General features: G+C 41.8%; 1 protein-coding gene across 4 annotated transcripts in view; it reads right to left on the reverse strand.

Moving 5' to 3' along the window:
- Window positions 1–25,243, reverse strand: part of GRM3 (glutamate metabotropic receptor 3) — a 102,226-nt gene that overhangs the window by 39,768 nt on the left and 37,215 nt on the right. Inside the window, exons 2-3 of one of the 4 annotated variants that reach the window (XM_085083241.1) lie at window positions 24,397–24,495; window positions 4,486–5,086 (exon numbers count right to left, since the gene is read on the reverse strand). In XM_085083241.1, the coding sequence (XP_084939367.1) occupies window positions 4,486–4,983 (498 nt within the window). In that variant the 5' untranslated portion in view covers window positions 4,984–5,086; window positions 24,397–24,495. Of the gene's footprint in view, window positions 1–4,485; window positions 5,087–24,386; window positions 24,496–25,243 lie in introns of all 4 variants that reach the window. The other 3 variants (XM_085083249.1, XM_085083224.1, XM_085083233.1) reach the window with 3 other exon arrangements.

Below are 25,243 nucleotides of genomic sequence, written 5' to 3' on the forward strand. Positions count from 1 at the left end.
AACTTTCATGGTCATGATCTGGAGGTCTTGTGGGCTAGTAGCATAAAAAAACTTCATATCCATGTGGATATAGTATACATAGAAATTCAAAACCCAGCTCACCTAAAGGAATGTCTTAGTTTTTCTAAAAGTTGACTGCAGGGAATGGACCATAGTCTTAATTTTCAGAAGATGAATCCAATTTGCAGAAGCAGGGAAGAACAAATCCAGCACTTGAATAATTGTATTCCTGCTTCCACATGCATATTCCTGACAAGAGCTGACCTAAGCATCTTAAACATGGAATTGGTATTGGCTGTGCAGGTGCTCCTCTGCAAATGAATACTGCCTTTTTTTCTTATAATTTTTACTGCGTCAGTGTCTCCAAGGAAAATATGTTTGAAATTTCTGTTGCAAACTACGAAAGAGTGGATAACCTGGCTCAGATACAAACCCTCCAAATTTTGAATTATCAATCTCTTGATGCTAGATTCAACTCAAGTCAGAATTTTATTTCATGAAAACAGCTTTTATTATTTTTTTTTTTAACATGAGCTTTTCCATTGAGTAAGAACCCTGGCTTGAGTTTTGAAGGATCAAATGCTGTGCAGATTGGGCTCACTGCTAATTTAAACACAACATCTAAAAACTAATTATCCAGATCATCATTAACGATAATAGCCTAGTCTGACCAGAAAATAATTAAGCATTCTGCATTCTCTTGTTGTTTTTAGTCTCTGCAAAAAGTGCCTATCGCACATACTGACTCAGTGGGGAAGGTGTTCATTGCTGATTTACCAGCAAAATCTTTTTTTCCTTAGTGGAAGGGTAATGAAAGAAGTACAAATCTGACAGCAGGAGCATCATGAAGTGATTTGGCAGACAGCTGTCCAGACAAAAAACAAGAGAGGGAGGGTGAAGGGAGGGGAAGAAAAAATATTGAAATATAAAGACAAATTCACAGGAGGGGGAAAAAGAAAGCCAGAAATAATTTTTGTCTGAAGAATTCAGCATGTTTTATTTTAAGGCTAAGAAACTGCACTGTGGATTTTATGGTGTTTACAGCTCTCAGCAAAAGAAAAATGCTCGCCAGGGCTACATCTGGAAGCATCCAGCACCCTGAGTGCTGCTTGAAAACACAGGGAGTGGGAGTGCTGAGCCTTGCACACACACGCCTGGTGAAATATTTTGATTTTCTGGTGTGATTCCAGTTGTTACTGGAGCTACTCTGTCCAGGTGACTGGCTCTGAAATTGGGTAGTCTTTTCTGGTATGGCAGCAGAATGCTTGCTTTTAATGCTTGGAAGTCCTTACAATTTCAGGCTTGAGTTTGCAATGTCTATTTTTCTTGACAGGGATTTTCTTTTGAAACAGGACTTGTACTGGCTATCTTAACAGGATGGGCAACAAGAATGAATGGCTTCATTATGTCTTTTCTAGGGCTTAATTACATTTTTTTAGATGGTGTGAAATCTAGAGGAAAGCTAGAAAAGAGAGACTGAAGGAAGGCCAACACAACTATGTCAAGAGAAAATAAACAACTGAATACTTTTTTTCTAGCTGGAAAATGCTTGATGACAGTTGAATGATTTGTAAAACTATTTATTTTTCTGAAGAACTGTTATAAAAGATCCTATGTTAGAACAACTATTGACAAGTATAGGGAAAATCTTAGAATAATATTAACTATAAGTATTGTTTCATCATCCTCCATAGGTTTTGAAAATTGGATGACACTGGATGCATTGGAAGATGATCCAAACCCAAGATTTTGGAATATGAATCATCTATGTATACTCTATTATGTATATTTGATCTGTGCTGCATCCAATCTACTGCCTCAGTAGATTCAATCTCAGGTCAGTGATCACCAGAGATTGGCTTCAAAAGGACAGTGACAGTTGTTGTGCAAGAGACACCAGGCCACCTTAGAAGTGTGACCTGACTCCCTCCGGGTTTCTGTGAGGGAATGAAATTCCTGCACCATTTCCTGTGCTGTAACTACTTTTATAGATATGTCTTTTAGGCTACTTCATGTCTTTGTATGTGATCCTTTGGACACACTTGAATTTAGGATGGACTGAGAAGCACACAGACCACAAACCAAAGGTACAGTGAAAAGACTGCCACCTCTCCACCAGTGGGACAGGGCAGTCATGCAGTCACAAGATGCTTAAAAATATTTTGCCAGCCTTAAGACAGTTGTAGCTCTGGGAACTGCTGAACCAGAGGAGGTATCTTACCGAATTTCTTCTTTTTGTTTCTAGTCACTACTAGAACTCATTTAGCTTTTAGCATCCACAACAACCTACCCTCTGCTGGTTGATGTACTTTTTGTCTGATTGGAAGAGACAATGAATAATGGTTTCCTTAACAATTTGTGCTGCCCAAGGTTCTGTAGCTTTCATCTTTACCCTTCAGATATCTCTTTTTCAGCCTGAAACTTACTTGTTCTTTGTGCTCAGTGATCAGACCCCCATAACTGGTGAAGGATACCTTCCTGTTCTGCTAGCTGGTCCACAGTGGGACAGAACCACTCCTACTACAAGAGATGGCTGAGGTTCTGCTCTGCAGAAACTATTCTCCTGTGGTGTGGGTAACTATTCACCCTTATATTCCCTACTATGAATACACAGACAAGTTACACACTGGAATACAAAAGGAAATAAAACGTAATTTCTTAAATTCTTCTGTGCTCATGCATGTCCTATGGGATCTGACCATGCTCCCTACTGATGGGATTCAATGCCTTCACAAGAGCAGTAACCAGCTCCCCAGTGTAATTCTGACTGAAACGAACATTGGATGAACTCTTGGCCTATTTATGAAACAGGCAAATGAAGTGCTGTGCACTTTCTGTCACTGCAGGGATAGTCTGCAGTACAGAAGAGCTCTTATTGCTGTTGACACTGGTGCAGTGATTAAGGCCTGTACTCAGTCTGGAAAAATGTTCTGTATTGAGTCTAGAAAAACATCCTTCACTAGGTGCCTTTGGAAACCTGCAGCTGACCATGAGGAAATACCAGGTGCAGGGCCTTGGTCTGTGTCAGTCTGGGCTTAGGACAACACTCATTTGTGATTATGAGTCATGTGGACTGGCTTGTTTCATTTGACCCGAAATAATGAGACCACAGAATCACAGAATCATTCAGGTTGGAAAATATCTGTGAGATCACTGACCCCAACCTTTGACCAATCACCACCTTGTCAACCAGACCATGGCACTGAGTGTCAAGTCCAATCACTTCTTTAATATGTCCATGGATGGTGACTCCACCACCTGCCTCCCTGAGGAGTTGGTTTCAGTGCCTAAAAATCCTTTCTGGGAAGAAATTCTTCCTGATGTTCAACCTAAACCTCACCTGTCACAGCTTGAGGCCATTTTCTCTCAACCTGTTGCTGGTTGCCTGGGAGAAGAGGCCACCCCTCATCTGGCTACAACCTCCTTTCAGGTATTTGTCACTTTAAAGTCCCCTCTGAGCCTCCTCTTCTCCAAGCTTAACATCCCAGCTCCTTCAGCTGCTCCTCATAGGACTTTCTCTGTAGACTCTTCACCAGCTCTGTTGCCCTGGACACACTCCAGCACCTCAATGTCTTTCTTGCAGTGGGGGGCCCAGAACTGGACACAGGATATGAGGTGTGGCACTGCCAGTGTCCAGTACAGAGGTCACTGCCCTAGTCCTGCTGGCCACACTAGTGCTGATACAAGCCAGGATTCCACTAGTTTCTTGGCCACCTGGGCACACCTGGCTCATGTTCAGCAAACCCTCAATCAGCACCCCCAGATCCTTTCCCTCTGGGCACTTTCCAGCCCCAGCTTGTTGTGCTGAAATGGGGTTATAGTGACCCAAAAAATCCCCATAGGCACTTAACTTTATTGAACCTCAGTCAATTGATCCAGTCTATCCAGATCACTCACAGTTTTCCTACCTTCCAGGAGGTCAGCATTCTTACCATCTTTTTCTGCAAATGTACTAAGGGTACACTCAATCCCCTCATCCAGATAATTGATAAAGATATTAAGCAGGTCTGGCCTCAATACTGAGCCTTGGGGAACCCCACTAGTGACTGGAAGTAAGATAAGGATTTATTTTTAAATTTTAAATATCTGTTATTAAAATGACGAATGTTATGCACATGCAGCATGGCAGGAACACATAAGTTCAGACACATAGGTGGTATCACTTATGATTGATGTGAAAGCAGAGATCTGTGCTTAGAGCTGTAGAAGTCCCATGAAATGAAAAGTTCAAAAGAAACACTAAGACTTTTGGAAACTTCAGATGCCCTCAGGATACACCATAACTAGAGGAAGTGGACAGTTGATGGTGTTTTTTAAAGAAGGAATCAAACTAATATAAATTCAGTAAAAATCATATGCTAGATTGACCCCTAGAGTACAGTGATCAAGCCAAGATATGCTTTACTGGCAAATGTACATCGTCAGTGTTTCTCTCACTGGAATTGCAGATGAAGAATTCTCACCTGGGGAGCTGCTGTGACTCACCTGTATGGAGACACTGCTGTAGGAACCTCCTATGACTCCTGCAATGAGCAGTGGCAAATTCTCTTGGATGGCATACGAGCCATCAGGGCACATGTACTCTGTTTCATCCACTTTAGTCAAAGATGCCCTGACGAACTCCAAAGACTGTTCTAAGGCATATGTATCCCTGGAACATGTGTCCAAGATGTGAACTCCAAGCTTAATTCCTGGCAGCAAGTAGTTGTCTTTGTTGATTTCATCAATGGCAAACAGCATGGCCTCCAAGCGCTGGATGCCTCGGTCTTCATTGATTCTCCCACATTCTTCTGTCCCAGTGCCTTTCTCCTTGATGGGGAATAAGCCTCCTAAGACCAGGTCTCCTTCTATCTTAATTTCCTTCCTGACAAAGCTGTGGTCACTTAGGGAAAGGAAAACTCCTTTGGAAAATAAAGCTAGCGCAAGGACTTGGAGTCTGGTGAGCATCTTCATTGGTCCTGTTTTAGTAGCTCTAAGAAACATTGGTGGGAGCAAAAGTGCTCTTCAGTCCTTCTGATCCATTGTCAAATATGAAGTGCTGTCCCACAAGCCAGCGAAGAACAAGCCAAGTCTTTCCACTGGACCTCTAAAGAAGAAATGGAAAGAATTAGAAGAGGCAAAAGGAGACATGAAGATGTGAGATGCTTTAATCACACAACCTTCCCTCCTTAAGGCAAACAAGACTCTCTTCTGAGCAAATTGAGGTAAATACATAAATAACTAAGAGAAACATGAAAGAGAAAAATAAGAGACATGACAAGAAGGAGTCTCGTGTTTGATGCTTGCTCAGGGTATGAAAATGCTTGCGGCTGGACTTTCTCTCTTTAATGTTAACCACAATTCAGTGCTTGGATCAAAGGGAGAACACAGCAGTGATGTGTGTACTTAGGATATGATTTTACTCTCACCAAGGTCAGGAGAGTTTGCCCATAACCTGAAAAGGAGAAAAATCAAACCTCAGAGTGAAGATAGCTTTGCAACAATTTTGTAAATAAATACATACACATACACAAATTCTGTTTATGGAACATAGATGCATGACTTGTCCATAGACTCCCTGTAAATATCTCTTCAAATTTATCACAGTGGCTGCCTTGGTCTCCCAATCCTTGGATATATTGTGTGGCAATAGTTAAACAGAACACTTTAATAATTTATTTCTGTACTTACCTTTTCTTTAACAGAGTATATACTATTAGAGTTGCAGAGTTATTTATAATTTAGAAACACTTAGCACAAAGCAATTGACATGAGCAACAATTAAGATTTAACACTGAATAATGAATGAATATGCTTATTGCAAGGCAGTTGTTTATCCTAGTACAGTTTCAATGTTGCTGTACCAAATTGTGTGAAAGGATAGCTTTTTATTCATATTTATTCCAGCATTGCTCTCTCATAAATCAGTAATGGGTCAGATGCTCAGTTAAAGGTCTCTCTCTGCTATCCTAATAGACTGAGCTGCAGATTGCCTCAGCAGAATTTTCCATTCAGAAATGTCAATGGAAAAAAGTCTTCCTCATCCCTAAATGATCTCTAAGTAAACTAGTTTTCCTATCACCTGTGGTTTATTAAACAGGTCCAGAAAATATATTTCCTGATAATATTAAGAGAAGTAATGATGTTGACTGCATTCAGCAATACTTCCTGTATCAGACTTAGTATTCTAATTTACCAAACATTATTCAAATGTATACAGGGCATATAAAAATTGTGGTACTATCCCATTGGATATCATTATCAGACAAAAAGATGACATTTTTCACATAAATGGCTTTGTGGTTAATAATTCAGCTGTGTTGACTTCCATTGTTTTCATCACTAATCCACCATTTGGATAAAAACAGGATTTGGGATTTTTTTTTAAATGCAATATCCATCTTCTTTACCTCTGTGGCTTCTCTTGCCACTGTATCTCAGCAAACATTCATACATTTATCCTTATAACATTGGCAAAATATTTGTTTTCCCTTTTTTACACGGGAGAAAAAGAGACACAGAAAGATGAAATACGATTCTCAGAAGAGAGATTCAGATTTTGATTTGCTTGGCACTCACAATCACTATCAAACTTTGGAAAGTTCAACTGTGCCCTGAATCCCCTGGTTTCTACTGAGGCACTGATGCTGAAAAAGTTCCTAAACAAACTCTTCCAAGTCTGTTCCTGAGTGATTTACCTAAGGTCATCAGCACAGCCAAGAGTCAAACTTTGATCTTGCCCAGTGCTCCTCTGATACCTTAATGATAAACCTCCCTTGTTCCCTATTGCTAATTCTAGCTTTAATGTGAGTCTTTTATAAGGTCATATTAAAACTGCTTTCAAAAGCCCTTCAACATGACCAAGAACAACCTAGTTTCCCCAAGAAAAGGATTTAAAATGGGGCTCTCTATAAGGTTTTCTAAAACTGTCCTGGGACATACCTAGAGCTACAGTGGATTTACCCTCAGGAACAGGGAGAATGCTCTCATCCCCCTGACTCCTTCATTGGTGCTGCTTTCTGCAAATGGCATCATCTTACACCTTGGAGGAGATCTCCATGTCTCAGGAATCTGTGTCTCTGACACACCAGCAAGAAAGGATGGAAAGGTACTGAAAATGATTTCTACATTGCACATGGAGAACTGTTTTCTCCTGCAAAGAATGAGAAGGATTTCTATGTTCTGTCATTTAAGCTTGTTGCAGTGGTACTGCTGAGGGAAACAGGAATCAGTGATGGCACAGCAGAGGATCATTCCTTGCAGAAATCAAGGGGCAAGCAGAGAAGGTGTGGGTTTGGGATAGACAAACCTGCTATCATTGCTCTGTTTCTTCCTTGCCACCTTGTGTTGGCAGCACTGGTGTGAAGATGCCCTGGGATATGGAAGGAGGAGATGGTGGAACCCTGTGTGGCTTGGAGAACACAGATGGCTCATCCCCACCATCCTGCTCTATCTGGGGACACACTGCTTGGTGAGGGGTGTCCATGGGTGGGGGCCACCCACCTGTGCCAGCTGTCTTACCCTCCCCAGGGCAATGCCTGCAGAGTTCTGACCTTGTCACAGGGGTTTTCATACTGCAGGGAGACACCATAGATGCAGAATCCTTCTTCCCAGGAAAACCATCCTATTTGATGTGTTGAAATGCTCTCTTTATAAATGGAAGACAGCAAAGAAAACCACAGCTTAGGATATCAACTGTGCTTTTTCATCACACTTGGCAGCCCCTGCACTGCTGCCCATGTAGTGGCATTGCAGTGTCCTGCTGAGGACCAAGGATGCTGGGCAGAGGTTGGGCAGTGAAGATGTTCAAGCAAAGGCTGATTTTTCAGGGGAGGTTTCCTTTGGGCTGTGAGGGGTGGGTGCCTCCAGGGTTTCTCAGCAGTGGGACTCCTGAAGGAAGCTGTGAGGCAGATTTGGGAGGTCAGTGAGCAGTGTCACTATGGTGACACTGAACAGACATCTTGGTGTGATGAAGGGAGACTATTTTAAAGCAGATCACAGAGATGGGCTTGCAGCTCAGTTCCTCTCCTGTTTTCTCTGGTGTGCACCTCCCACATGCTTTCTCTGCAGCTTGTGTAACTCAGGACTATATATACAAACATTTGGTACCTATTCTAGGCTGATATTCCATATTCCTCCTCTTGAACACGGTGAAGCTACCACTTGCCATTTCCTACCATGAATCCTTCCATGAAGTGATTTCATTATGCTGACCACTCCAATTCAATTCAGTTTTGCAGTACCATTTTCTACTAAAATGTTTCTGGTATATTAAAAAAAACCAAAAAAAACCAAAACACCTGCTGATCAAGCTGAATTTTTTTTTTTTTTTAATATTTGAAGTTTTTACTACAGCTACAGGCAGGGTTGTATTGTTCCAGGTGTTCTGTCAGTACTAAAAATATGTACATTCCTGCCTTATAGACTTTGGATCCCTGGAGGAAATAAAAGTAAAGTCTGGGTGTAGAAGTGATGCAGATATCAACATGAAAAATAAACAGGCTGAAGGAGAAAGTTTCCAGGTCTGCATCAGGGGATTTCTGCCAGCACTGCTCTATCTGAACTTTAGCCAGAAGCACTCAGCTTGTGAAACACCTTCATTTGGCACTCCAGAGCCCCTTCTCTTTCCACCAACAAAAGTCCACAGGGGGAAGCTAAATCTGCCCTTGGGGGACACTGTCAGCACTTCCCTCAGTGAAAGCAACTCATGTACAATAGCAGCTGTGCTGCTTTCATTGAAAATTCACTTGCCTCTAGGTCTGAATCATCACTTTTGGTGGATTATTTCTCTGTCTGTGAAAAGTTGATTGCACAAATTTACTATTCCTTGGTGTAAGTTTGCTTATTTACAAGGACGGGCACATTCTTGTTTCTGTGAAAGCAACTAGGATGAGAAAGAAGATGTGTGGGGTTTCTGCATTCAGTATCACACTGATATAATCTCCAAAACAAAACCTGTCTTTCAGGGCTATATTCACATGACAGCTGAGGCCCTCTGCAGGCTTTCTGTCTGCAGCCCACAGAGTAGACCCACCTGTTCTGTTGGTTCAGAGATGAATTCTTATCAGAATAAGCATTTGTAGACTATTTTTCTAGTAGGTGTCAAACTCCAAAAAGCATTACAATTGGATCTTTCATTTAGCCAGATGACTTATAAATCAAACATAATTGCTCATACATCAATGACAATTTTGTTCCTGCCTTCCATCATACCAGCACCAATGCTTGGTACTGGCAATCCAGCATCCAGCAGCCATGCACTTTCCAATTTTTCCAGTTCTAAGGATGGAATAGGAAGCCTTAGTGAGAGCTGAGGCACTTCAGATTGCCTAGTTATTATTCAACATCATTAACTAATGAATAGGACAATCTACATGACTGGGCTAAAACTCTGGATAGGTTTTTTCTCTTCCCTACCATGTGCTATATCCTAAATTTTCCCACATTTGTTCCTCTTCATGGTGTTTTGTGGGGTTCATCTGTTTATGCAGCTTCCTGACAAAGGATGCAACAAGAGCTGACGTGGGTGCTGGAGAAGATTATGTTTAGCTTTATTGTGGGTGGCTCCCCCTTGGCAGTTGAGGATTTATACTGCATTATTCAGCACTATAATGTGTTACTGTGGTGTCTGGAGCCATATGTCAGCTTGGTATCACCTGCTGTCCTTTGTAAACTTTCTTTGGAGGAGAACCATGCCCAGTGTAAGGTCACAGAGGAGGTTCCCACACCTGTGCTCTTGTGGCATTTTACAGCATTGAAGCTAATGGTTTCATCAATAGATCTTTCTCCAAGGTCACCCATCAGAGAAGTGTCTTTCCCCAAGCCCTTGCTGTGCCCTATGAATTTTATCTTAGGGAAGTAAATTTCTAAAACATTTCCAATTTCAGCTCAAAATTCTGGTGTGTCTTTCAAGAGTGACACAAGAAGGTGGATGCAAAGATTTCTTTCTCTCAGAGATCATGGATAACTTGCACAGTGGCATAGATCATCCAACACATTTATCACATTTATATGAGCCCTGGCAGAACTTGACCTTAATGGCTGATGGGAGCTGCACTGAAATATAACATGTCTTATTTAATCAGAAAAAAGTGATAGACAAGCTTGAGTCTCCTTACCAATTATAATTAGAGATGTTGTCACCTTTGGAGAAGAAATATTTGTAAATTAACCCAAACCTGTGACAGACCAGTGCAGAGAACATAAATTGTTCATATCCTGATTCCAGCAGGCTGAAATCTGGTAGCTTAAATCAGGATGTAAAAGAAAACAAAGAAAGGTGAGGTAGAGAAAAGAAGTCAATTTCTTCTATGGAAATGGAGAAGTTCCTTCATGAAAGGTAAATCAGGTGCTCACATAAATTTGCTGAAAATTAACCAAAGTGCTTTAAATTTCAATTGTTGGCTGTTATATCTCAGATTTTTTTTTCTTTCCTTGTGAAAAAGGACAAAAATGCCTTTCCAATTAGGTGATTTTGTGAACTTGATTTTGCCTTGAAAACCCATACACAGAAAACATTAATTAATGTAATTACCACCACAAGCAGCATGAAGCTACACGCCATTCAAGATCATGCCATGCCTAGGATATTGTAAAAGAGTTTGAAAAGCCCTAAAAATTTAGGAGCATTTTCAATATAAAGACATATAAAGCAAGATGTAGGCAAGAAATAATATGTCAGTGTAGAAGTAAATCATCGGTTTCAAAACAAAAACTTATATTCTGTTACTTTAGAACAAGAAGAAAAATTCAGAACACTGTGTTACTGTTTGTACTTTGTTATCATCAACATCTGATGCTGTATGTTTTCTACAATGTCAACATACAGCAGATGCCCAGCCCTCTCCTCAGAGATCTATCATATCCTGTTTCAGAAAAAAAGAATTTCAAATATTAATCACACAGGAAAACAGGCATCTCTGACATGTTACTCTTTAAGGTTCCAGATATTAATAACTCTATAGATTAGAACTAGATGTATTAATTTAGCCTGGTGAGGAAAAAGGAGCCCCTGAAGATGAGCAGACATTAATATGGTGTGGAAATATCAGTCTTTGTTACTTGTTAAAATACACGAGAGCATTTGGCACTGGCTGAGTCCTTCTAAAGTGAGTTTGGTCTCAGGAGAGGGAGTTACAATGAGCAGAGGTAGAGCTCTGGGTCAGGCTGTGAGGGCTCCTAACTCATTTATAGTTTCTCCCTACTCTGACAATAACTATATTCAAGTGCACTGCGAAGTCCAGCCGTGAGCCTGAGGCTTTGTGCCATCTGGACAATTTGTGGTGTAATGATCTTGATGTAATGCAGGGTTAGACCTTTGAAAGTCCCACCATCTTCCCTTCTGTCTTCTTTGGATTGAGCTGAATCCTACTGCTTTTTGTCCATCTGCTTATTTCTTCCAGGCATTGGTGACAGATGAAAGCCCACCAGCAGTGACTGCAACGAACAGGCAAGTTCTGTGTGCTTATTGATTGTGTGCTAGTTTACTTAGCCTTCCCGTGTGGTCCCAGAAAGACATGGAAAAGGAAAAATGGGAGCATAAAGCCTTTGGGGACAAAGGAGCAGCTGGTTTCTGTGACCTGTGGATGTCACAGCAATAATTCCTGCTAGGTGGTGTGGGAGCACCATCACCAGCCTAAGGTCAGCAGTGTCAAGTGTTGGGTGAGAGAGGTGATGGCATAACTGTGGAGTAGTCTTGCCCAAAGTAAACCATGATGTTTTCTGTGTCATGTCCTGGGGTGAAATATTTAGCTAAGAGAAGCTTTAACACTTGTGCTTAATGTGAGTGAGGCTTAAGTAAGTGACGTTAACACCATTCAAAGTATAGCCCCCCAAGGAACTCCTGTGCATTTAGTCTTTAGACACGTATTTAACCTTTCCCTCTTAATTGATTCTTAAGCATCTATTTTTTTTCTGCCCACACAGAGATCATTTCTGCTTTGTGCTCCTAATCACTTCTCAGCTCTCAGCAATGCCTGCAGGGTTTTCCTTGAGGCTGTATCTCCCCATGAACCTGTGCTCCAGCTGAGGTGCTCTGCCTGGGTATTCTTGGCTCACTCCAAGTGGCATCAGAACCAGCTGCCAGATTTCACTCTCACCTCTTCTCTGCCAAGATGTTTCCCTCACATTGTGGCAACACAGCAAAATATGGCTGAGCCTCTGCATATGTGGAGGGCAGAGAGTCCTTTGTCACTGTTGCTTCTGTTGAGGCTCAGTCTGGCTGGCAGCACAGGAGCCTCAGGGTCACACCAGACTCACAGAGTGTGCACCCTTTCTCTGTCAGTATGTGGGGTGACTTCTGCTGCCACCCAGCCTGCTCTGATGGGACCCAATCTGGCTTGGACCCCTAAGCAGCAGCATTCAAACCTGGCTTGGTGCTCTCCACATCACTGGTCAGGATAGGAGAAAATGGAATAGCAAAGATGATGGCCAACAGTGGGCAAAGTCCCCTCTGTGACTCCATCTCCCCACCCCAATTTAGTGATGAGTCAAATAAAAACCTTCCCAGGCTAGCTCTCCCATCCCTGTGTGGTCTGAGCTGTATCTCCCAGTTTGCCACAACAGTACCAAACACTCATCTGGAAATTTCCCAAGTTAAGATGGTTCATCTCATTTGCTGATCAAGGCAATATTTCTCCCTCTGACATGTTCACTGCAAGCACTTCAGAGCAGAAGCTGCTGCCTTGCCTGTCGTTGTGCAGGGCTGAACCCTTGTCTCATCAGCACTGACCATTCAGGGATGAGATTCAATCTGCCTAAGTTGCTTACTAACTTATGGCAAAATTTTAGGCACTTTTGACCTCCTCCAGGAGAATCTCCTGCCTATTCTGGTCTAAGAAAGTCTCCAGGTGTCTCTGGGACCACTATAGGCATGAAAATATTTCTAATGAAAATTAAGGCAATTGCTTTAGGCAGACTGGTTTGCCCAGCAGCTACAATGTGAGGTCAAGGTTGGTGCCTGATTACACAGACAGGGTTTCACCTACCAGTTACTTGTTTTGTCTGCTCCTGGTAACACCACAAAGCAATAGAAAGGGATCAAAACATGGAAAGAACGTTTAGGTTTTTAAAGAAAGAACTTTTTAGCAGTGGATTGTAGCTTTTTGATGTTTAGTTGTTTTCTTTCCTTTTTCTTTTTTTTTTTTTTTTAACATAAAAGGATTAAAAATTTAACAACAGTAACCTCTCTTGAAATGATCCTTCCCTCCTCCACCCCCCTTACACCCTCCCCCCAGAGCCCACACTGGTAACTCTTCCATCACATGAATATTACCTCCAGGCTACAGCATTCAGTGGAGTGTGAAATCACAATTAACGGAGCAAGTGTTTTGTAAGTGAGCAGAGACGGCCACAAATTACATCCTGCTATTAGCCGATTTTAGAACAACACTGTTGAACAGCTTCATGATTACTGGGCTGTGGCGTGTATTAAAAAAACATTAATAAAACATAATTGATTGTGAATTGTGCTTACTGCCTTTACAGTTTAAATCATGAAAGTCCCAGAAGTTTGCTGGAAACAAAAGCTGCCCTCAGCTATTTATGGGAACTGGATTGTACTAAAAGTTTTACAGAACTTGATTTGCAGCTGTTGTAAATCAGTAAACTACTGAAGCCTGTGGGGTTTGCTGAGTGATAGATACTCTTCACCTTTTTCTTTTCCAGTCAGCAAAGAAAGGTGTAAGACTGCCTTACCTCCACCAAGAAAGTACCTCTGGAAGTGAAAACAATATCCTCAGTCTCTCAGACCTGCCATGCCCTGGCTGTGTCCTTAGATGCAGCTAATGTCACTGACATGGAGCAGGAGCTGGTGGCTTATATTCCCTGAGAAACAAGCAAATACAGAGCTATACTTCAAAAAATACTTGCATTTATGTCACTGTTTTGGGCTCCAAATTATTTTCAAAACTTAAATCATATATTTTTACAGGAACCTGGAATGTTAACTCTGATTCATGACCCTCTCTGGGCTCAGGGAGCGACAAGGTATGTCACAAAAGTTTACGGCTACATTATTAAGCTTGGATGCCCTGATATGAATTTATGGACTTTAAAAAAGGCTGTTCACAATCAGTCAAATGTGTGACTTTGAAAGAATTTGAGGCCCAGCCAGTGACACAAACAAACTGCTCTTCTTCATCAGCTAGTGCTTCAGGTAACTAAATCTCACTCTCAGGCTGAGAATTCCCAAAACACTTCAGACACTGCCTGCACTTGCTGATCAAGGTGATGCCTAACTCCATTATAAGCCAAATTTAGTCAGAGGAAGATGGACCTCTGCCAAAATCCCCAGGGAAATAGGCTCAGGGAGGTGGGGAGGATCTTGCTCTAGCTGTAACTCTTTAAGCAGTTTTCTCACCCCATGGAGAGGTGGCATAAAGTGAGGAATAAACCTCACAAGTTCTGAATCTCTCCTGCTGGGACCACTAAAAATGCTAGTCCTAGGAGTGTTGAAAAGTCTTAGAAGTGGATCTAAAATTAGGTAATATAATGCCTGCATTATTTATTGACTTTTTTTCAGCCTGCGCCCTGGCAAATAAACTTGTATAAACAGTGGGAGTAGATTGCTGAAAAGCATTTCCTGTTAAAGAGCTAGCAGCAAGGGTTATTTTTAATGAAAAAAAACCAGACAAAGCAAATTTTTCCTGTTTCTGCAAAGATTTATCTCATGAAGGCAGCAGCAAACATGCCTTGTCTGTCCAAGGGAGTGACTTCTACTGCTAAGAAATGATATTTAAGTCAGTTATCACTCAAGCTGATTTCAGTTTGGTACTCAGCTCTTTGCAGGTGCATCCTGGAACAAACAACTCCAATCTGCACCAAGCTTCTTCTCTTTCCACAGCACCTGTCCCTCCCTCAGATCTGATGCAAACTACTTGCTTGGCTCCTTCCATGCAGCTCCACGGCAGTGTATGTTCATGCAGACATATATTTTTATGAGGAGAACCAGAACCTCACACCCCCAACACATTGCCTGCATTCTCTCTCTCTAAATGGCCATTGCTATGGCAACAACAGCTTAACTCAAAATTTAGAGAGGAATTTAGCATGAATTATGAAAGAAGAGATGCAACACTGGGTAAAGCCATGCACGGTTTGGTGGCCCATGGTGGCTCCATTCACCGATTGCTTCAGGACACCCTGGGGGCATTGTCACTCACAGTCTGTCACCTTCTGCCCAGCATAGTGCAGGAAACAGCTTTCTCTAGCACTGGCTTTGTCTTTATTCTTTTCTGCCCTGATAGTAAATGGCCTTTCAGCCACCTGATCGGCCACAGAAGTGAATTTGCAGTCCACCCAGCCTGGTCCTCAATACCTCTGCCAGAATAATTCATGGGCTGTAGTGTGAGGAGGGAATTCCTTGCTAATGAAGGGAAGGAAAGACACTAGATCTATTTAGAGTATCTGGAGCAATGCTGGTGTTCTGCATCAGTGTATCTGGCGGCAGATGAAGGCCCAGCTGAGTTGCAGGATAAAGCATACTGCATGTCTGTGACACTTTTCCTTGCAAGGAGCTGCTCTGTGGTTCCAAATCTCAGACATAATGGCAAGGTGGAGGAAAGAGAAACGTGAATAACCTCAACAATTCCTAGTGAATTCACTTACTTCTAAAACCTGTGCAAACTTTGTTCTGTGTTCTTAAATAAGGCCACATCTTATATAAGCCAAAATAAAAGGTCTGCAAGGAGAGGGACTTTTTAGAAGGGCATGAGAGGGAGTAGATTTACAAAAGATACAGAGAAGAAATTCTTCACTATGAAGGTGAAGAATCACTGAAACAGGTTATCCACAGAAGTTGAGGACTCCTCATTGCTAGAAGTGTTCAAGGCCAGGTTGGATGGGGCTTACTAGGGGGGTTGGAATTAAATGGTCTTTAAGGCCCCTTCCAACCCAAATAATTCTATGGTTATTCTATGATGATGATGATGATGATCTTTTGCTTTGGATGAAGCACAAAATTGGCAAAAACTATCCAATGAAAACTCATGTCTAATTTTAGATATCTAAAGTGAGCTTCCTTCTTTGTAACCTAAAGCTAAGCAGGATAAAACTGGGTCTTAATTGTGCTCCTTTCATCCCTCACTGGAGGCAGAGAGAAAGTTTTGGTCAAGGAAGAGTTAAAACTGCTTTGCATGGATGTTTGTATAGAAGATTATTATTTCTTGGACGGTATAGTCCACAGTAAGGATGTACTCCTGCCTCACTCCAGGAGGAGTTAGGTCTGATTTATTTTGGGAGGATCAGGGCTGGATATTCTTTCTGTGTGGCCTGTGTGCCTTGTAATAACAAGCTCTCTTGTTATTACAATTCTCATTGCAAACTTGTATCCCAAATTTCACCGAGGCCAGCATGAATGAATAATAGTCCCATTAAAGAATTCAAGAACTGGCCAAGAGTCACTAGTTGTATTTGTTAACAAAACTGAACCAGAGGTAAAGATTTCATTGCTTTGTTTGCACTTCCTGGCTTTGATCAGGGAGAAACTTCATGTTTGCCAACATTTCCACTGACCACAGGAAGGCAGAGCCATCCACATGTCAGTGGGCACTCAATGAAAGCCATTCTGTCATAATTGCCCCAAATCCTTCTGTCATGCAGTGACTGAAAAATGAGAGCTGAGAAACCGCAAGACCAGGTGCATGAGAAAAAAGTAGGTTAGGAATTGTGCATGCCAGATTGTGAACCAGGCTGCACTCCCCTCGAGGGCATATTCTTCCAGTTCCACAGCTTGTTTCACAGAGAGGAAGATGATGGACAAGAACCATCTCTGTTCTTCCTGGGGCCGTGATGCAACCAACCCCACATGCCAGTGCCATGGCTCTGGGAGGCAAAGGGCTCTCCCTACACCACACATGATGAACTGCAGAAGTATATTTGAGCAAGGAGAAAAATCAGGAAGCAAACAGCATCTCTGGATGTGGCTCTGCTCCAGCAGGAGCTGAGCAGCAGCTCAGGGTGTTGCTGAGCCTGGGGACAAGTTCTGGGGGTCACTGAAAGTGACTGGGAAGAGGGAAATTACAGAAGGATGACAAGCATGGAAATGTGAAGAAATTTGAGGGGAAATTTTGAAATTCATTTTCTAGGGCAGAATGATAGCTTTGACAAAATCCTTTGACCTTTAAGCTACATGACAGCTTGCGGGGCGAAAGAGCTGCAGTTCCCTAAGTTTTAAATTGAATGACCTTATGTGCTTTTTAGGGCTATCACACTCAGTTTGGCAGAAAGCCTCCCTTCATGGCTCAGGCCCAGCTGCCTTTTTCTCAGTAAAGCAAAGTCAGCATGGCCAGCATCTTCTACCTTTTCCTATTCCACACAGGAATGAAAATCATGCATGGAAAACAGGGGAGGCCTGTGAAAGCAGGTGACAATATTTAAAATAGGAAATCCTATGGCATCTTTCCAATATAAAATGAAGACAACACTTGAGTAACAACCTACACGTATTGCAGGCTGCATGTTTTTGGTACATCTTAGGGGCTTGTAGAAGTGGTATCTTCATCTGCAATAAAAAGGTATCAAAGATGGCCAGTAATCCTGACCTAAGGAATTCTCACTGGTTTGGATAAGCTACTGACTGCTTTGACTGTGTCCTGCCTGTAACTTTCCTGTCTAAAACAAATCTGCAAGGCATGAAATCAGGGTTTACTGAATTCAGAGCCAAGCTTTCACTGATGTCAGTCAAACACAAGCTATCCCCAGGTGACACTTGTGTTCCAGTTTGAATGTTGTCTTTCTGACATAGTATAAGACCAGGGCATTTATCTTTTCCAAGACGGATACATTATCTGGCAGTTTCCAGCTGATGTAAGATAGGTTCCAATAGTGATACAGCCTATCTGAGCAAAGGACATTATGGAAAGTCTCTTTGCCTGTGGTTTCCTGCAGGGGGGTTTTTTGGTGTTTGCTATATGGCTGAGCTCACTCTCCAGCCTTTCTTTACCATGGGATTTTAATCTCATTTTTCATTTCTTTATTCAGCCGCTGTCCTTTTCTCAAAAAGAAACCTGTAACAAATTAATGTCTTCAAAGTCTGTATTTTGTATGATTTTGTTGAAACTGGCTAGCATTCAAACTTTATTGGAATTGACAGTTAATGTAATTGCATAAGCCCTATTTCCTTAGGAAAACAGCCTTCAAAAGAGCAGGGCATGCTATGAGAATGCCTCTATCCTTGCAGTGTCCCAAGCTCTAACTTTTAAACCTCTCCTAGTGTTATGTAAGCCAATAGCACAGCTTTGTTCCTGGAATTTGTCAATTATAGAATGTGATTCATCTGTTTTAGACATTGGAATAGGACGAAATAAATTGCACACTACTGTATCCATTTCTCTCCATGGACAGTGGACAGGGTCTGTAGAATTGGACAAAAGAATTTTCTGTGTGGACTGGACTCTTCAAGTGGTCTCATTTAGTCAGTGATGTATACATGGCCAAAAGTTTCTGGCATGCAATTCATTTCACAGAATCACAGAATCACAGAATGGGTCAGGTTGGAAGGGACCACAGTGGTCATCTGGTCCAACCTCCTTGCTCAAGCAGGGCCATCCCAGAGCACATGGCACAGGATTGCATCCAGATGGTTTTTGAGTATCTCCAGTGAGGGAGACTCCACAGCCTCTCTGGGCAACCTATTCCAGTGCTTGGTCATTGCCCAGGATAGAAGTTCTTCCTCATGTTCAGATGGAACTTCCTGTGCATCAGTTTCTGCTCATTGTCCCTTGTCCTGTTGCAAGGCTGAACAGGCTCAACTCCCTCAGCCTGTCCTGGTAAGAGAGATGCTTCTGACCCTTGATAATTTTTCTGGCCTCTGCTGGACCCTCTCCATGTCTCACTTGCACTGAGGAGCCCAGAACTGGACGTGGTATCCAGATGTGGCCTCACTAGGGGTGAGTAGAGGGGCAGGATCACCTCCCTTGACCTGATGGCAAAGCTTTTCCTAATGCACCCCAGGATCCCATTGGCCTTCCTGACCCCTGGGGCACACTGTTAACTCATGGACAGATTGTTCTCCACAAGAACCCCCAGGTCCTTTCTATTTTAGGCTGATTCACACTCTACACTCTATTGACTGTATTGATAAAATCCACATATAGTCACTCAGCTCACATGAGACATCAACAACAAAGATATCTAGATAGATGGGCTCCTCTTCATTCTCTCAGATTTTCAGTATGGCAGAGGACTGTTCCCTGGGTCACATTATTTGGACGTTTTGAGCCCTTGGTAGTACCAGACCTTGTGCCTTAGCACTAAAAGCCCTCTGTGAGTAGGAGCAATACCATATGAAACAGGGAGAACTCACATTTTGCAAATCCATTCTCTCTGTGGGCAGCGTTTCAGTTTCATTCTGGGATCATTGATTTGCTAGCTTTGAGCTGTTTTCTTCATCAAGCCCAGAGGATAACCTTTTTTTGCACTGCATCTTTCTCTCTTCTATGGCTAATGCCAGTTTATTCTCCTTCAAATCTTATGTAAAGCTTTTACAGGAGAATACATCTGTGATATGCTCTTTGGCTGTTTTTTTTTTTTTTTTTAAATATGAATAAACCAGAGTAAACTGGAAGATTGTCAGTGTATTTTGCAGATTATCTGTGTTCCAACTCTACTCACAGGAAAATGCGAAGTCGATTAAAACCCACCAAGTGTAATAAATATGTTTTTTGATTCTGTCAGCATGGCTAAAGATAAAAGCTAATGGCAAATCCATAATACAGTCATACAGATCAAATGATCTATCAATCTATAAGCCTGTATTCATGACAGACAAATGCTCTTATTATCTTCACAGCATGCCCCAGTTAGTCCAGCATGAACTTTGTGAGTTAACTTGGCACTCTGCAGTCTGGGTGCTGGCATGCAGGAAGTTGGTTTTGTTACAATTTTAAATGCTGAAAGTTCCATTCCTTCAGTCTGTGAACTGTTCCTTTCCTTGATCACTGCTCATCCCCCCAGCAGCTCTCAGGTGTATCCCACTCCTTGTTCCAGTTTTGATCTCCTTGTTTTCCTCTTCCAGGCCTTCCCCCTCTTCATGCCAGCAGCCTCTTTCTCCCAGGTTATTTGTACACTGAGCCTCAAGCAGAAAACTCTCTACATTTCCATTCACCTAGGGCTTGAGAAAACCACATAATGGGAAATATTTGACAAATTTAACTAGAGGCAACATAGCCAGAGAAAACTTGTACATTTTTCAAGCTAAATTCAAGAATTTGTGTCAGTTACCCACTTGAGACTTTTGTCTGGTCCATGGTTCAGGGAGTCAGGGGTATCATACACTTGAACTATGAGCTCTCTTGTATGAGCAGACTGTTTTGAGCTAGGACTATAATCATAAGGAATAAAACTGTTAATGCAATGGCCAAATCAAATACCAGTGAAAGAGGCTCCATTTGTGTCAATCACAGTTATCTTGTTGATGGATCTGTCTCATTGTTAACATTAAAACCTTTTTTATTCCCTCGTTCCAGCTATTCAGAATTATTCATTCATCCTGAATGAATATTTTGTGCTTAAACTGAATCTTAGAAGCTTATTTAGAACCACTTAAGATCTTAAATTAAATATGAGTGTAATGTGGGGAGGCATAGAAATGAAAGATCCATAATTTTTCAAGTGTAAAATTAAATTCCTCCCTCCTTTCCTCTCTGATTTGATGCATCTAGTACAAAGTATATGAAATTTGAGTAGGTGTACTAAGAAATTCAGAGAGTTTTGATAGATATCTGCATGTGTGAGATACATGACTACTGGAGGTCCACAGAAATATACCAATTGATTAGTTTATTTTCTGATAGAAGTTGCAGATTTTCTCCATTTACACTTAAAGGGCAACAGGATTGACTTATGAATTTTTTCCTATTTTATCTATTTCATCTCAGGACCCACAGGGAAGAAATTAAAAGCCCATCATCTGGCCAGCATGGAGGCTCAGAGCTCTGATGGTTTCAGCTGTTAAGCCTGCTGTTCCACAGAACCCATTTTTGACTCCTAGATCTGCTGCCCAAATCAATGTGCTGATGTTTGGTTGGAAGCAATACAGTTGCAGACAGGGTTAGCAATTTATAAAATTTCCATCAGCCTAAGCACAGCAGTGAGCATATATGTGCATGCATGCATGTGGGCTTTGTTGCTGTTTTCAGCATTCAGGAAACAATTACAGGAGAGCATTAGCTGTGCTTCAGTGCATACTGTGAGTCTAAAGTGGAATGATCTTCACTCAGGGACCAAGAGTGTCCCAGATGGATCAGCAAGGCAACAGGGAAGTAAAGCTGCAACACAACTGATTTTCTTTAGGTTACTTCTCTGTTTTGAGCACCCAACCCTTACACTCAGAAAGATTTTTTCATGGAGTTGTGAACAGCTCTCTCCTTTTAAGCAGCTGAACCGATAAATGAGAATATTTTGTATTTCTCCACAATTACAAATCCCTGTAAGACAGGGGATAATACCATCCCTGTAATTTAGCAATGAGAAGCTGTGGAGAAACAAAGTATGGCCTGAATCAATGGCAGAAGTAAAAATCACTTCTTTCCCAGTGTCAGCATAAAACTCTCAGAGATTACAAATGTCTAAGAACAATGACAAGAACAAGAAGCTGCAGGCAATGGGGGATTACCTTCAGTACAGCCCAGTCCATACACAAGAAGAAATGGTTCCTGTTAAAAGACTGGTACAGCTGCAAAAAGCAAACACCATTTATATTACCAAAACACTTTTTCAGGTCTTCATTATCCAAAGCTAATTTGTTTCCCCTCAAAAACATTAGGTGAATTCCCATTTCTCCTTAACAGTGCTGCTTCACTTTAACTAGACAACTATGGCCACAGTGCTAGTCCTTTACAAAGCTATTTGTCCATAAAGATAATTAATTTCAATGGGGAAATGCATAGCCAGCAGCAGAACTGAGAGAAAAGAGCTCTATGACAATAGGTCAGAACTACTTGAAGTGCCCTGAATACTCATTGTTTTGTTGATGAGAAGGAGCAAACCCTGACATTTTCTATGAAGGTGTCCTTCAGCAGTTTTTGACTATATGACAACCATCTAATTTAAATACCAACATCCCCAAATCTCAGGAAAATTAATGTACACCACATATATACTACACCTGACTCATTAAAGCACATGAGATTCTTTTCTTCATGTCGATTTGGGCTCAAAATATAATATACAAAATCCCCTTCCATTTGTTGGAAAGGCTCCAGCCTAGTAGGTAAACCAGCACACTGAAATTCAGTTCCAGTCTCATCTCTGCCTTTGGCTCACCTCTTAGTACCTATAGAAAATAGAGATAATATTGCTTTGTGACCTTGCAGTTGTGTCCTAAGGATTAATGATGTAATGCACTACACCCTCCCCCAGTGAATAGAAGTCTGGTAGTGAGTACACTCTGTTCTTTGCGTGGAGGTAGATTAGGTGTGCCTCTGATGGCAGCAGAAATTTGGCCCCATTGGATGAATCCCATGATCTCCAGGCTTTAGACAGACTCATTCAGCTGGCACCCTGCCTCAGAGCTAACTTCAGTGTTGTGGCATATCTTGCAAGGAAAGGTATTTTTTGGGTTGTGAGAGAGTATGTTGATAAGTAAAGCAAGAGCTGGGGGCACCCTGGTGAAACAGGGGATGCTCTCTGGAGAATTACATCACCTGCTCCCTCTGAAAGGACTGGTGGAAGAACAATTGAACAGGGCATGTGGGGTCTGCTGCTAGAACACAGAGAAAAAAATCATAAGCTAGCCATTTTTCTGGGGCTCCCTCTGATTTCTGGGCACAGGAGAGTTCCTCAGGGAAACCCCATGGGATTTTCAGAGAATCTCGGTTTGGCTGCTGCTCCAAAGTGCTTTCTGGAGAGCTTTCTAATGGCAATGGGGAAGAGCAGGGAAGCCAGCTGAAATATGAGGGTGTCAATAACATCTACTGAGCCTGAATTCCCCTGGGCCAGAGCTGCTGGTGTAGACAGAGTGTGAAGGCAGAGTGCTTGGCAGGCTGACTCTGCTTTCCGAAGCCAGGCTTCATCCTACAGCCCTAGCAAGGTGTTGCTGAGAGCTCCTCACTGCACTGAAAATAGCCAGCCCAGAGCTGGGGTTGCAGCCCACAATGTGCTGGGGGATCTGGGTGACAAGAAGCCCCCAAACAGTCCTTAGTCTGTCATGCCGTGACAAGCACCAACTAAAACCTCAGCATACACCAGTCAGGCAAGCACCAGTTATTATGAGCATTAATTATTCATATATTTCCCTTTTATTTAATAACGGAGTTACAACTATTCATATTACTGTCTCCTTACTCCAGCACTTACACAGACACAAAGGGCAGATGATAAATACATTTAATACTTCCTCCAATGCAAATGTTTCTGTTTGTTTTTCAATGTTTACTTGCTTGACTGGAGCATTTTGCTTGAGCTTCATACCCCAGTTAGTTACAGCAGATTGCAAAGTGGGATTCATGCCTGGGTAAAGGTAGTTTGCTTGCTTTACAACACCAAGATAAATACTGGTCTGAAGCAGCATCATGAGGTCAATCAGGCCTAAGATTTTAAATGCCAAAAGATTTACAATTCCATCCTGACAGCCCCTCTGCTCCTCCTCATCTTCCCCCCAGCAATATGACTCTTTGAAAACTTTAAAATGTGGGAAGTAGAAAAGGAGTCATTAATTTTACTTGCACAACAGCATTCACACTTGTAAGGCTTTGACAGCTTCCTTAAACCCAAAGGAATTCAGATAGCTAGGGCAAGGAATGCCTACCAATACCTGTATTGGAAGGACAGAGTTTTCAGGGCTGAACACATATTTTCGTCCTGCAGGAAGCTGACAGTGATAAGATGTAGGATGCTTTACTACCACATTCACGTGATGCTACTTATTTTGCCCTTCATCTTGTTCTGCATATTCCTTTTGTGTTTCTTAAAAAACCAGAATTGCAGTGAGCCAACAGATTATTTCAATATTTTGTAAGATGCTCTGCCCTAACCGCCATACTTAATACCTATTGTTTTTGGTAAGGCAAATAAACTCCTTAAAGGTTGTATTTGCTACTTAGAAGGAAGTTGACTGTGTGTTTTGGGGGATAAGAAATTCAATTGCAGAAAGCTAAACATATATGCGTGGAGCTGAATGCTTTTAGAAACAAATTCTGTGGGCTTTCATATTTGTATCACTGTCATGATTTTGGATGGAAAATGGAAAACTTGTGATGAATGCATAATAGGCCATTGCATTTCCATCTGAGACAGAAGGAACGTGCTTACTTCTTCAGAAGGGAAGACAGATGAAGGCAGGCAAGCTGCAGAATAAAACAAGAATTAAGTGATAGCCTCTTGATGATCATTGTTCTGCTATCTGTCCATTATCTGTCTGGGTGTAGGTAGCAAACACCACAAGAATTTAAATAAAACCCATTACTCACACTCACTTACAGACGTGATGATAGGAGTTGCTTGACAGGTCTTACACAGGAAACTCGGATGTAATTGAGCTCGTTGCTCTGTTGATTCTCCTCCAGCAAAATTCTCTACCTGTGCAGGAATATTTTAAGACCTCACTAAATTTGACAGAGTGTTAGGGTTTTTTGCTTATTTGTGTTTTGTATCATTATTGGGTCTCTACAATAACAGATGGTGAAATCTCTCGAGTAAGCCAAATGCCAGTGATTTTCCTTACAGGATGTCATGCAAAAACACTAACAGCTTGGTTCCTATGAGCACTAGAAACCGATGGGCCAGCTCCAGCACCTTTTAAAGTTCCTGGGTGTCTTTGGATCAGCTCCTTGACACTGCTGAATGAGGCAGGCAATCTGCTTGAAACACTCCTTTATTATTCCCAGAGTTTCTGCTGAACATCCTATCAAACAGGCTAAAAATCTCACTAAAAGAGCACTTTTTTCTAGAATATGCAGGTTCCTTTTGAGATGAGTGAAGTCAGGGCAGTTCGCAGGTAAATTTAAAACACCCATTTGTTTTTCCATCTTGAATCAGGGACATCTCACTTCTGAGATGGCCACTGCTGGTGGTTTCTGTTTGCTGGCAGCAAACACTTTACAATATTGCACTTGGCACAGGTTGGCCAGACTTGTCTTTCCTTGGTCTTTTCCCTGTGTCTCTTGCTATGCCATATTGAAGGAATCAGGTTTAATGACTATAATGGGATAGTTACATCTATTTCATGCTCCTAGAGCTGTCTTAATTGACTCTTTCCTCTCATCATGATTAACTTATATTCTGCTGATCGTGAAATCTCAATTGAATTGACCATTCCCTGTCAAGC

The sequence above is a fragment of the Lichenostomus cassidix genome, chromosome 1Aa (genome assembly GCF_008360975.1).
Source record: "Lichenostomus cassidix isolate B80296 chromosome 1Aa, HeHo_3.0, whole genome shotgun sequence".
Classification (NCBI taxonomy): domain Eukaryota; kingdom Metazoa; phylum Chordata; class Aves; order Passeriformes; family Meliphagidae; genus Lichenostomus; species Lichenostomus cassidix.